General features: G+C 46.5%; 1 protein-coding gene across 2 annotated transcripts; it reads right to left on the bottom strand.

Moving 5' to 3' along the window:
* Positions 1 to 843: 843 nt before the first annotated feature.
* Positions 844 to 14398, bottom strand: LOC144153593 (solute carrier family 35 member E3-like). 2 transcript variants are annotated; one of them, XM_077685234.1, is made up of 6 exons: positions 13771 to 14398; positions 8249 to 8359; positions 6778 to 6939; positions 5367 to 5449; positions 3530 to 3668; positions 844 to 1043 (listed from the first exon to the last, which is right to left on the bottom strand). In XM_077685234.1, the coding sequence occupies exons 1-6, from the start codon at positions 14185 to 14187 to the stop codon at positions 975 to 977; spliced, it is 981 nt and encodes a 326-aa protein (XP_077541360.1). In that variant the 5' UTR covers positions 14188 to 14398; the 3' UTR covers positions 844 to 974. The 2 variants fall into 2 exon arrangements, with proteins under 2 accessions (XP_077541360.1, XP_077541359.1); XM_077685233.1 differs by having other exon boundaries at positions 844 to 3668; positions 13771 to 14397.
* Positions 14399 to 14559: the final 161 nt, after the last annotated feature.

Raw genomic sequence — 14559 nt, 5'->3', positions numbered from 1 at the left:
AAGCCAGCCATCCCTAGCTCAGCACCGAATGGGGAAGGAAAGGCACGCGAGGAGATAGGCTAGGGAAGAGGTAGTTTATGTGGACAGTGGAGAGAACCCAAGGAGGTTGTATACAACCTCCTTGGAAGTACAGGCTTTTATGTGAATACCTCCATTCCCTATTTCAAATTACAGCTCACCGGCTAGACGTGCTTTTTGCGGTACCAGCTGAGATGTGCCCAGTGGGAGTCCCGAAAATGCGTGCGCAATCATTGTGAGATGATGTATATAGTTTTTGCATGGCTAGACGAAACCGTGTTGCCCATGCAAACAAAGTTGAAACCTATGAAAACCTTTATGGATAAAAAAATATAGTGTCATTTTCTGTGCCGGAAAAAGGGGGGGGGGGGGAGAGAACGGATGTTTCTCTGTCAGTCTTTTTATTGTCTTTCTGAGAGCCCCCTCAAAAACTGCACCAATGCCTCCTTGACTGTAATTTTTTTATAGCTAATGTACCACTGTACGTATTGTTGAAAATAAATAAAAAGAAAAGAAACATTGCCACTGAAATACAAAATGTACGTGGTACATTCAACTGCTGTGTAGCTGCACACACACATGCATGTTGAGGGAGGGGAGGGGGGGCAAAATTCAAACAAACTGGTAATGCTACATAACTAGTTATAACAAAGTTCCATTTTTTTCACCACGGACCGTAAGTTACCACCTTAAGTTTGAGTCTCCCGACCTGTGCAATGACGGTGAATGCCAACTTGACCCTGGACCATGGACACATTTGGTTAGAACAAACCAATCAAGCTCGCACACACACACAGACAGTCCAAAAGACAAAAAGGGAAAAATTCGTGGTGTTCAAAGCACAGTGTTTATTTAAAAACAAGCCAGGGAGAGCCCGCCCCTGGCTGCAAGCTATACTGGTCACAATGTGCGAGGCACACGCCCGCAAGGACAGAAGGGGCGTGCTCTCTGTTTGACTAGCTCTTGATGGCCAGCTTGTTGGCATTGGTTGTGGCTGGCTGTGCAACCTCGCTGCTGTGCTTCAACTGGGGAACAACAGAGGCGGATAACAGGACCACGGTAAGACAAAGCGATCAGACTGCTGAGCAGCTAGTGAACTGCTGGGTGGCATTTGTAGAGCAGTGAAGAGGCTAACAACATAGCGTGAACTTCATTCCTTTCTCTATTGCTCTCTTTTTGAAAATTAAAGCTAATTAATTTCGCGTCCTGTGGTCCTCAGTCATGCTTGAAATTTTCACACAATCAAGCATTTTTGGATGAGTGTGAATAGGGTGACCATATTTGCCAACTTAATAAAGCAAAACAATCTATGAAGGAGGAACACCTTTGCACTGATTGAAATCGGAAAATGTACTGCATAGAACATGTGGTGCTTTCCGATGATAATAGACTCCACAAACACCAGCTGCAGCAAGCTCATTAGTGACACAAATAAACCTTCCTGGCTAGTGAATTTTTTCAAACAATGACTAACTTGCAACAGAACAGATGCACTGAGAAACTTAATCGAAGCAACGATCCCAAACTGTGCTTCAATGGCAATGTTTTGATGGTAGCTCAATTTTTATGAAACAGCATCGGGACGAATGAAACTTTTTTTTAGCACCAATACCTGAACTTAGTAGCTACTGACTTTGGAGTTCAGGATGTAAGACAAAAGAGTGTGTTATGTGTACTTGGGGCAAAATAATGCAGCACAGTGAAATGAACCCTGAAAATTGACACATTTCATCACACTAATGATCCTTAAGCTCACTAGGTACACCAAACAATCCATCCTCTATCCAGTTTCACCTACACAGTGCAAGAGGCCCTACTGGGCTCGCAAGCATCACTCTATTGTCATATCAACAGGGTTGTTCGTTTCCGGGTAAAACCCGATTTATACACCTCGAAGATGTTTCAGGAGAATGGGTTAAACCAAATTTCTCCCCGAATAGACCTTTTTAAAGCAGCGACCTGCACAATTGTGGGCTGATTGTCCGCCGTTCTCAACTAGTACTTGCTGGAAGCAAGCTGCAGAAACACAGCTCTCGAACTCATTGGGTTGTAGGGTTTAACGTGCCGACGCAACGCAGGCGATGAGGCGCGCCGTAGTGGAGGGCTCCGGATTAATTTTGACCACCTGGGGATCTTTATCGTGCGCCGAAATCTTGTACACACGGGCGTTTTTGCTTTTCGCCTCCATCAGAAAAGCGGCCGCCGCGGCCGGGAATCGAACCCGCGACCTCGTGCTCAGCAGCGCACCGCCTTAGCCACTGAGCCACCGCGGCGGGTGCTTTTGAACTCGTTGAATGTTGGCATGACTCTGCCACTCGCTACCCCAGGCTGGCAATTGCTGCACTGACATTGTTGTGCGTAGCTAAAGCAAGCTGTGATGTCGAGAGAACTTTTTACCAGCTGAGATACGTTCCACGATCGGACAGGTCCCGAATGAAGACCGACATGCTGCACATGCAGATGATAATGTATGCAATGAAAGATGTGTAAAAAATCGATGACTGGCTTTTTCTGAATAGATTGTTTCAATTCTTTCAAGTTATCGATGCTCTTCACTGTCATCATTGCTGATTCATTTCCAAGGAAGCACCAAATTTTTGAGAGTATTTACAAGAAAATCCTATTGTCGCCCCCGATTACCAGCTTAAAACAAGGCGAAATTTGAACTCGTTAGGGTTAAGAAGCTCGTGATACCTCCTGATGAAACAAACTGAGTGTATTACATAGTGCACCTGCAGATTTAACCCGAAAAAAAAAAAAAAAAAACGAATCCGGGAATGGTTTTATAAAAAAAACGGATTTCTTCCTGATTATCAGTTTAAAAACTAGCACCCGATTTTTACCCACCAATGTAAAAAATATATAAAACCCGAAAACGAACAACCCTACATATCAAGCATGTAAAAAAAAAAAAAAAACACTCCAACTGTCTTTGTTTTGATAAACTTGGCAAACAACAAAGCTCAGAAATTCGAGACAAAGTGGACACACTCTCAAGTAACGAAGAGTTGGCTACCTTACGGGAAAAAATATGGCACTCAGCAAATGCATATGTACTTCCTGTGCAAGTCAGGGGGGCAGAAACTTGGAGCTTCACTAAGCACCATGAGACAAAACTTTGGTCAGCTCAAAGAGCCATGGACAGGAACATGACAGGCGTTGTAACGCCCAGAGATTTGGAAGCGAGCATCACAGATTGACATCCACCCCAAATACTATGTGGGTGGGAGCCAAACCCTTACACCCCAAGCATGTGGGTGGGAGCCAAACCCTCATAACCGCGCACTTTTCATCAGCCACACAGCGGCCCTCAGAGCTGTCATGCCCTCTGCTTTCCGATCCAGCTACAGGCAGTGCGGGGGTTGGGTGGTGTTTGTACCGCAATCGAGGCAGCGGGGTGCAACGCATGCAACGCCTAGCATCTCGAAGGCCGCCACTACGCCGTCATGGATTTGGCTCCCCCCAGCCCCGGCAGCAGCAGCCGGCGTTGCTGGCTGTGGTGCTGCTGCACCTTGAAGTAGGTGTAGAGTCCCACTCCGACCAATGTGCACACAATGCCAATGGCCTGCTCCGTGTGCACGGGGTCCTGGAAGATGATGAAGCCCCCGAGCAGCACCAGGATGAGCTTCAGGTGGCCCGCCACGTTGTAGCTGCCGTCAGCAGGGTCAAGGGTCAAACACTCGGGCTCTGGGCCATGTCAAGCAGCACACACTTGTTAAGATTGTACCTGAATTCCAGAAAAGAAGGTGCCAGGGTGGACTGAGTTTCTTTGAGGAGGAAAAATAGATAAAAATTATCGTTCCCCCAAAAGCACCCAAAAGTTAAACAACTCTCTGATGTACACTTTACAGTTGAAAAAAAAAAAAATCCTGGTTTTGGGTTTCAACTACAAAGTAAAACAAACCTTTCTACGAGCATAAATATCGAAGATGGTAGTGTGGCTTTTTCTGTTTTACGATTTGGCTGCACTTCGCACGAGTGAAATAACGAGAAGTACACCTCTCCTACAGGCCGGATTCAGGCAGGCCGAATACATTAGTAACTCCACCATTTTATTTTGCCAGACTCAGCGCTGGGGATTTCGTCAAACACTGGCACATTCTTTAACAACTGGCAAAACCTCGGCATCTTAACTGCCGCTCCACAGATCTCAGCACAGTACACCAACCCTATAGAAGCAACCGCTTGCATGTACAGTGCACAACACTCTTGTTTATAACACTGAGTTCGACTTCAACTAGTTACCTCTCAGAACTGCAGACTAAAACTTTTCACAAAAAAATGCTGAGGCCAAAATATACAGTTAAGACTTCAGAATGACACAATAGTTTTCTTCAAATGCTTTTCGGCCGAGGCAAGATAAGCCTATAAGTACGAAACCTGAGTTTTAGACAAGTGTGTTGCCCTCCGTGCTTCGCCCAAATAAACATGCACGGAATTCTGCAAAAGAGATACGCCAGCTCCCATTGGTGCGCCTCCCAAATCGAGCATCCTCCAAAACGTCCTGCTCTAGATTTACTACAATAGATCACGGAATGCTCCCCCAGTCTTGTCAGCATACAATGTAAAGCCATAATCCGCGTCTGACATAACTAAAGCTAATTTTCTATTTATAAAAAAAATTACCATGAATTTTGCGTCATTCCCCAGTAGACAGGGCACAACATGGCCCCCATGACAACCTAAAGGAAGGCTGAGAAACAGGCATGCCATTAGGAGGGAAACACATGGAATTCGCACCACCTGCACATGAATTTCCCCCAAGAAGCACTGTCCCATTTAATCAATGCTTGCAAAGAGAATCGTTGTTTTTAGTTCCAGGCCACTGCACTCAAATATTTGGTTAGGATGAAGCCGTGCTCAACATTCACCGATAGCTTTGCAACAAGCTTCCATAATGAAGCTTCACGCACAACTTTTTATATGGGTTACAGTGCCTAAGAGCAAGCTGCATCCAGCACTTAAACTAACTGAAAAAAATTAGATGCTTACAACAACCCCTGGGTCGTAACGGGTGCAGTAACACAAGGTCTGGGTTAGTTTATACTGCCAGTTCAGTTTCTAGCTGTCCTGTATCTTGTCACCAGCAAAAACATGGGCACAGTGTGCTTGTTTTGGACCAGTGGCCTTGTATCTAGCAACAAAATGCATACATTTCTACACCACCACGGTGGGTAAAGTTTATGCTTATTCAGACTACTTTTCCTCTACAGAATTAACAGGGGAACCAAAAAAAACGTTTCTTGGCCAGGGGTTGGCCTTGTCAAAGTTCCAACCTGTTTCCGCCACGAATTTACTGCGCTGCTTCTTCCTTGCTGTCGGTACAGTGCAACGATAATCAAGGATACGTGACCGCTGAGGTGTTCCCTATGATCCAGTAGATGGAGAGGTTCACCAGGAAGGCCACGACTCCCGTCAGCAGCACCAGGAGCTGCAATGAGAGCCTCTGCTCAGTCTCTAGCAGGTGTCAGAGCATGCCCGCCAAAATGCCGCAACATCTTGTACCCAACCCACTTATCACCCAGGCAAGCAACCACACGCACGCTTAGCAACACAGCAGCTATCCTCAGGTGAGCCTAAGGCTTAAATAAAAACCGCCATAGTCCGCTGGGCTCAGACGTATAACTCCCCCATCACCCCACTTCACTCGCACCTTTGCCAGTGCACCTAACACGTACACACTGTGAAGGATACACACACGTATAAGACGCCTGCATACACCATCACACCCTCACATAATGCCCCTTTTCCTTGCGGCCCTTGAGGTAACCGGAACAAGTAAATAAGTACCCTCTCGGCTTAGCCGCATACAGAAGACGAACAGGGAGAAAAGTCCTCTCTAACGAGGCGTATGCGACACCAGGCCACTCACATACACCCTCTGTAATGTGGACACCATCCTAACCTCTCTCACCTCTCCGCCTTTGCCACAAAGAGAACCGTATACACCAACCACCAAACAGTCCTGCAATACAGCTAGGCACCACAGCAGCTACTTCACTCCGATTCTAACCTAGAGTGTACTGCAGTGTACGCTACCACCAACGTTCTCTACAAAGAAATGTAGGGTGGGTTGATTTTCTAGTTGTAAGGACTGAAGCCAAAGATGTTCACCAGCTACAAATTCGTCTGCATGGTGTCTCAATGTGGACAAACACTTTACTATAATCATCATCTCCCCACCAAGGCCTTTGGCCTTCTTATCAATAAAGGTAATGTCTTCATTTATTCTCTCTCCCTCTTGTTCGAGAATTTCATTCAAACTGTACCAACTCGTACACCCTCCCCATCGGCTATATCTAACCTCACAAAAGTGGTTCCATCCATGCTGCAATACAAGTTTTCTACTTTTAATATCCACGAACACCTCAGGCTGCACTCAATCTTGGTTCAGAGTAACAAACAAATCAAGTTCAAACTAATCAAACCAATCAACAAAACAAATCAAACTAATTGTAAGCAGGGAGAGTGGCTGGCCAGAAGTCGAGGGAGGGGGCGGGGGAGAGAGTGCAGCTTCCTGGGTCAGCTGGTGATAATGCTGAAGCTTGGGAAAAAAACTAGTGAAAAATTAGACGTAAACACAAAGCAAAGTTTCGGTGTGGGCTAGTTGGTAGCGGTAATCCTGTCGGATTACTGGTTGGTAGCGCTTGTGCCCGTCGCTAGAGCTCCCTGTGTCCTCTGTCATTTTTTCTTTTGCGCTACTCGAAGTCATGGACAAAGCAGAGAAAAGCCAGCGCGTGTGTTGTCTTTGCCACCCACCAGGTGGTACTTGGTCCAGGACTGGTGGAAGCAGCCACCGGGGCCCCAGGGTGGCTCCACCAGCGGAACCAGCACCATCAGCATTGCAGCCGACAGGGGAGCCTGGTAGTACAGCAGCTGCATCGAGTTCACCTGGAACTCCTTCTGCTTCTCACCCACCCACTGCACCAGGCGGGCAGGCAGACGTTTCCGTTACTCATTGCAACTGTCCGTGCCAACAGGGTTTTTGCAGAGGCACTTTACATCATCATGAACATCTTCGTCAAGAGGCATTGCTCGCCATCCACTGCAGCAGGATCTCTCCCAAAAGTCCCCCCCCCCCATGCTGCTACTTCTGCCCAGTGTCTTTCGTGAATGCTTTTTTACCTGTCCAGGCAACACATTTTTTTTCCTCATGCCACTCTTCATGTTGTCACTTGGTATTTCATCAATTGCTTGCACAGTACTGTTAATCCTGCACATCACACGTACTGTCTACAACTTCCTTTTGATTTGGGCTGGAGTACCCCCTCTTCCCACCCCCTGCTTTCCAAATTTTGTCCAGTTGCCAAATATTCTCAACTCCGCTGCAGTAGCCGTTTCTACACGGTTATTTAGTGGGCATGACACATCGACTAAAAGAAAAGTGCGCAGCAGCCAGCTTTCTCTCAATCAGGAGCTCAGCAGGCAGCAACACAACTGCACTCTGGTGCAGTACTTGGAGTGCAAAGCTGTTGTAACTAGCAAAGCTGTTCTGAAGAATCGAGTGCAACAAAATTTTGCCTGAAGACGAGGGAGTGAGCTAACTGCACAACTTCTCCCAAGAGCATCCACCAAGCTCTATTAGTTCACATAATACTGCACCAATTTGCACATTCTGTAGTACACTTGTCTCCCATGCATATGCAGGATGAAGAGGGAAAACGTTCGTTTTTTTATATATATAGCAGGGTTGCTAATGTTTTACGGAGAAGCTACAAGTTCATTAAAACACCCAACTTGAGCGCAGCTTTGGGAGCTGTTCATTCAGATTTAGCTTTGGAACGCAATATAATTACTAAAAAAAAAAACACTTCAATCTCAGCTAAACAACATGCCATAAATGTAAAGAAAGGGCAGATCTAGCACATATGCTATGGGCCTGCCCGCAGGCGGCTATACCCGCGCGCAGAATCACTCGGGCGGAGCAATGGGAGACCGTGTTGCTCAGCCACGACCCAGCGGATCAAGTCTGGGCCGTCCAGCTGGCCGAAGACGCTGCTAGAGCCCAAGGGCTCTTGGCCGACGCCTAGGATCACCAGCCTCTCCCAATAAAGTTATTTCTCTCTCTCTCTCTCTCTTCAATCTCAGCTAAACAACCACTATGTTTTAAATTAAATAAATTTCACTTAGAGTGTTCAGTGCACATTTCCAGGTTCTTTCGCACATGGGTGTAATAAGCTTCACATGAAGATAGCATCCCAGAGGCTGAGGCACCACAAAGCGCACGCACCACTTGGTAGAGAGAGGTGACCACCACTCCAGCCAAGGCATACATTGTACCCAAAAGGTTGAACCGGATGTCGTAGAAGGTGCTCAGGTACACACCCACCGACAGTGGTATCTGCAGAGAACAGGCCTCGGATTAGACTCACATAGAGAGCGGCCACGTTTGAAAATTGATGATGGCCGCGGCAGCAGAGAGGTGAAGGCAAAGCATAAAGTTTCAGGCCACATTTGGGTTCAAAACACATTGGTAGTCGAGCATTTTAGGTGTGCCTATGCTACCTAGAATAAGCACAGACACAATTGAAAATCGCAGTAACTGCGTATATGTCTTCGACTCTTTGAATGTTCTTTACCGAGCTCAAGCAATAGTGGAAGAAGCAAGGTTATCTGCAGCGGGGGTTTAGGGATTGGCCTTACAGTTGTAGGCACCCATAGTTGTAGTCCAACTGGAGGAAAATCTTTCATTTAAAAAATTTGGGAAAGACATTTAGTTAGCAGGATGTGCTTCCTCGCAGAAATGAGATGAAAACACACAGTGCAAATTCCAAGTGAGCTTGTCTTTGTGTTCCCGGGAAAGGTTAGAACTGCTGCACTTCCGCAGTAAGGTTCTAGACAGTGATGCCTTTTGATTTCATAGCCTGCTGAAACAAAGTTAAATGTGCCTGGTTTTGAAACACCCCATTACTTCAGAAGCCAGCAAAAGTGCACCAATGATGTACAACAATAATTTCTTATGTTTTGACTCTCATGCTCCATGTATTCGGGATGTTCACCTTCTGCTATGGGGACCATGGTGGGCTCCTAAGAAATTGCCGCAATGTTACTGGAATCCCCCTGAAAACCCTATTAACCTCTAAGCCACAACCACGCAGATGCTGAAATTTTAACCTCACTTCAGGGTCACAGTTACCTGTGGCTTGCATGTTCATAACAATTCAAGATGGTACTCAGTAAATATTGTGCACAGTTTACACATGATAGCAGTCTTGGGCAGTAACTAGTTACTAGTAACGCGTTACCGGTAACTAGTTACTTTTTTCAGTAACTTGTAACTGTAACTAGTTACTTTTAAGTTAGAGGAACTTGTAACTGTAACACTGTTACTTTTTTGTGGAGTAACTGTAACGAGAAGTATCGTTACAGTTACTTTATTTCTATAAAAAAATTACCCAACAGCAACACTCATTAACGGCCGATATTCAGTTAGCGCGTTTCACTTTTTCGGCCTTTCTTCCGCAGAACCTTCGTCTAGTTCAGTGATTCTCAAATGGGGTTCCACGGGCCCCTGGGGGTCCACGAGAGCATTTGAGGGGTCCACGAAGTCCACCTCAAAACTTTTACTCCCGCCATTCTTTTCTCGATCTTGCCAGCACTTTCTTGCAATGCAAAAAAGTGGCTTTGCCGCATGACATGTACGTTTAGTTTCTCCGCGCAGCACCTATTTTAACATCTGCTTTTTGCACGACACGCCAGCTATGAGAAGGAAAAAAGCAGACACAGAAGAGGCAACGTGTAGGTGTTTAGAAGAATTTTAGATTCAAGACCAGATTGTTTAACATGGTGCGCATCGTCATTGGCGTCAACCATAAAAGGCGGGCATCGAATAAGTGTGTGGGCGACGTAGGCTGCAAGTAGAAATTGTTTGACATTATGACACCAATCAATATAGGCTCCATCGTGGGGTCCCCCATCACTTTCGCAAGCACAAAACGGGTCCCCGGGACAGACATGGCTGAGAACCACTGGTCTAGTTCATCTATGCCAGCTCACTCCCTTCGAATGGGTGAAAAACATCTGGACTAGAAATGTTTAGGCATGCACGTGTGCGTGGTGTCTTACGCGGTCTACTAAGGGCTCGAAGTTTCTAAGTCTAAGATGCAGTATTTTCCTCAGCAGCAGGCGAACAGAAAAACAAACACCCATAAACACTGCACAACGCACTGAAACCTTTGCACTTTCGCGGAAGCCTGGAAAACTCCGGGCAGGGCGTCGCTTTCTCATTAGCGACGTGCAGCCCCGTCTGTGGGGTCATAAAACGCCGCGGGAGTCTCTCAGCGGCCTCGCGCTCGTCCAGCCCTGTGCGCACTGTAGAGCGTTCGATTCACAAGTCGCCGTTGCTTGCGACCATTGTGCTCTTTAGAGACGCCTGGCCGTATTTGGGACCCCGCGTTTTGGACCCCTGGTCTAGAGGCTTCATCGAGCTGTCAACAGTACTCGAACGAGGTCGAGGAAGTAATAAATTTCACGCCCCTCCACACATACGACGACCCCAACGATGGTGGCCCCCGAGTGCCCTCACACCAGCCAGCATCTTGGCCGGCAGACGTCTGACCACACTGCCACTGCACGAAGAAATGTTCTTGGAAAGCCTCTCGACTTCGTTTCGAGGGCTGTGGCCGAAACGAAAACAGTAGCTACATCTGATTCTGAATATGGGGTGCAAGGAATACTTTGGCGAGCTTCGTTCGGCCTACGCCTCAAAGCAAACGAAGGGAGGGGCTCCTGGGATCGGCGACGTGGTTGCTGTGGAAGGCTGGGATTGTGAGAGCAGTGTTTCCCGGTCTAGACGGCGAAATCCGCCTTTGTGAGGACAGGGGGGAGGAGGGGGAGGGAGGGGACAGTAAAGCGTTTATTTCAGTTTCTATTCCCTTTGGAAATATCTTGTCTCATTCCGGGAAGGGGGTTGGCTGGGGGTTGGGGCGGGAGAACAACTCTGAGGGCCCACAGACAAACGTCGCTTCGGCAATGGCTCAAATTGGTCTCCGTCTCCGACCACAAGCACGAAATAAAAAGTTAACAAAGCGCATTTTTAGAGTATGTTTCAAAAACACCTCGACAACCGATGCACTCCCACGTCCGTTTCCCCATTCCTCCAAGGGCCTTACGTCGATCCGCCACCTTCGCCCCCTTTTTCCCATACTCTCTCACTACGCGGGGCGGACAAGCGACGGCATTGCAGGCGAAAATAAATTAAGTTGACATTGAAAGATTGTTTCGGCAGTGTTGTCATCCAGCTCGCTATAGTATAAATTCGGCCTCTCTGATTCCAATTTTGAAAAACAACTAATTCTGTGCTACAATGATGTTTGCAAATAAATTTCTTACAGCGAGAGTGCAGCAACAAAAAAATAAAGTTCTTTATGATGGATAGCAAAACTTCTGTAATAAAAAAAAATGAGGCGTACACAACGATTGATGGTTTGGGCATGAGAGTGCATCATTTTAGGTTCCCCTCGTGTAGGCTTTACTACGTGTAATTTTTACTACCTTCATGCCTTCGTACGTTTCTATTAAATAAGCCAAATCTTTTCAGTAACGCAAAAGTAACGACGTTACTTTTTTGCAGTAACTGTAACTGTAACTAGTTACTTTTCGAAAATTCGTAACTGTAACTGTAACAGAGTTACTTTTTTTGGTTAGGTAACTGTAACTGTAACACTGTTACTTTTTTTCGGTAACGTGCCCATGACTGCATGATAGTGCTAGCACAGCTGACCATAATGGGAGAGGTCTCAAATTATAAGTCAAATATACCTCCAAATGCCATCCTTTTTGCAGCTACGTGATACGAGGTATCACGATCAAACAGTTTTCCTATTGAATCTACGGCTTTTTTTTCTAGCAAAGGTACCATAAGCAAACGGCTACATCTTTAAAAACCAAGTAAAACAAAGCAGTTTTCTTGGTGGGGGAAAAAACAAGAGCCCTGTGTGTGCAATTTTGGTTAATAATCCCCAAGGTGGTCAAAATAAGTTTGTAGCCCTCTGCTAGCTACGACCTGCATCATAACTCATAATTTAGTAGTTTTGGTGTGCTGAGCAAAAGAATGCGGGATCGATTCCCAGCCGCCGCGGTTGCTTTTCTGATGGAAGTGAAAGCAAAAACGCCCGTGTGTCCAAGATTTCGGCACACGTCCCTAGGTGGTCATATTGATTCGGAGCCCTCCACTACGGCGTGCCTCATCACTTGTGTAGCGTCGGTGCATTAAACATCATAATCAAAGTAGTTTTGGTGTATAGCACCTAGTGTTCAGAAAGTGAAACAGAAGCAAAGTGCTCAGAACTGATCAACATTAGGTTTAGATAATGTGGCCTTCATAGCTTTTGATTTTGGTATACAGCCAAAATCAAGTTTGGTTGGTTGATATCGATTCAAATCTTTGTCTACAGTGGTGCCATAGCCACACCTCCCCACTCTTTTTCTGTCCTAGAAACAAAGACAATTAATTGTAAAACAAAGTTGCGAAGTTATCTTTTCTTTCAAAATGATGGGAGAGGGAGGAATTCATAAACCCCACTGCAGAAATTTGTTAATGCCCTGGTGCGACTCGCTTCCGACAATTAACAGCTCAGGCCGATGCCTTCTTGGTCACAAGCGAGGGGGCACAGAGTAGGTAACAGCTTTCTATCATTTCTTTTTAGTTTTTACACTGCCTGTTTGTAAAACTGCCTCAATAATTTGTATGTTTTGTACTTCTGCCCACAGCACAACCTGTTGAGTGAGAAACTTGATTGGTATCGCATGTGGCAGGGCAATATGAAAGGTGCGGGCCGAGCAAAGCAATCGAGCTATTCTCACGTTTCGACCGGTCTTTTTGGGGACCAATCTTTTTCACCAGTCGAAATGTTAGTTGTTTTTAGAGGGGTAACTGCATGAAGTGATCTTGGTGAAGTACGCAAGAAAACGTAACTCTGTGGGTGCAGAGACCTATTCACGTAGGCAACAGCAGCAACACTACCACCAGGGCTTTCCGTCCCCGACTTGCCGCAATGCTCGCTTCTGATTGGCCAATACCGAGCTATGCGACAGACTTCAGCGACAGAGGGCCTGGTCACTGCTGCCTACTACCAGGCACCATAGAGTTGCTCACCAACATCACTCCATGTGGTTACTTCTCAAAGCACTGCAACTTCTAACAGATTTCCACTTATGTATTGCCTGAAACGAGCCCCAAGTTTATTTTTTCTGTTACCTTGAAAATGGTTCACCGATACTACTTTGTGTACGTGTATATTCTTTCTAAAACTAAAATCGGCCCCTTTAGAAAGGCGACGCCCGAAAAAAGCTTCAGCTGAAAAAAAGTGTGTCGGGCTTCACAATACGCTTCCAAAACATTCGACATGAAAGCACACGTTGTGAAGAGAGTGATGGAGTAGGCCCTGCAAGTACAAAGAACGACTTTCCCGCGGCTTCGTGACCGCACGCACAAGAGCTGCTCTAACTTCCGCTGGGAGCATATACGGTAACTCTAACCAGCCGATGCGCTCGGCCAGTGCTCGAATGACATATCTGGGCGGGGCACAGGATGACAACGCTCACTGCTCTGTCGTCTGCGATCCGGCGGCGTAGGAGCAAACCAACATGTTGTGGGTACTTCACCAACCATTGGAGGCAAATAATGTTACTCTTAAAAATAACCGTGCTAGAGCGGGTGCCTCTGGCTAATTCAAGGAACTAGGCGAATTCAAACTCAGCTGCTGCAACTAGAGGCACTTCAACGGCACCTCGATGCTTCTCGATACCGACCAATGTGAGCTTGATGCTGAGCGGGAACGTCTTGTTGTACCAGAAGTACTGGATGAACATGATGGTCGGCGTCGTGAGATTCTTGATCACCTGGTAGGTGCCCACCGTGTTGTGGCCCAGCGACAGGTTGGTCAACACCACGAAGCCGCAGAACGTCGTCGCCAACGGCATCATGTCGCGCAACGGAAGCTGTTTCACTTGGAAAACGTTGAACGCGCGGCAGACGAGCAGGCCAACGAAGGTCATTACGAAGTGGTACATGGTCATAGTCACGTTCGGAAAGTTCACGTACAAGTACACCCATTTGTTCAGAATTACGATCACAATGGACAGAATGATGTTCCACGATATGCACAGCAACGCAGTGCCTCTCGTTTTGAAGCTCGGGTCCAGATGGCTTTTTGCGTCCTGTGTCATTACCGGGCTTGAAAATGCAGCGCTCAACAAACATCCAAATAGAAAGCTAATTCAAAACTGTTCCATGCGTCCTGTGACAGCTCAGGTGGCCAGCAATGATGCGGAACAGCAAGCGCAGCGCGCGGTTAGGAGGTGTGCCGGCAGTGCCGGTTTTCTCAGAGGCAGAGCGCCTCAGACCTCAGACCGATCAGACGGGATCAGATTGACGGAGTCGCTCAGAGCCAACGTTTTTATTCAGAGCAACCAGCTTTCCGCACGAATATTAAAATATAAGTTAATACACACTTTTTTTTTGCTTTTTTAGTTGTATTTTAATGAGACAGCAATAAAAAAAAGATTTTTATTGAGTAAATGCAAAAAAGTTTGACTACG

The sequence above is a fragment of the Haemaphysalis longicornis genome, unplaced genomic scaffold (genome assembly GCF_048455015.1).
Source record: "Haemaphysalis longicornis isolate Haplotype H1 unplaced genomic scaffold, Haemaphysalis longicornis Haplotype H1 scaffold_9, whole genome shotgun sequence".
Classification (NCBI taxonomy): Eukaryota; Metazoa; Arthropoda; class Arachnida; order Ixodida; family Ixodidae; genus Haemaphysalis; species Haemaphysalis longicornis.
The sequence above is the reverse complement of the archived record's forward strand: the minus strand, read 5'-3'. Positions and strand labels throughout refer to the sequence as shown.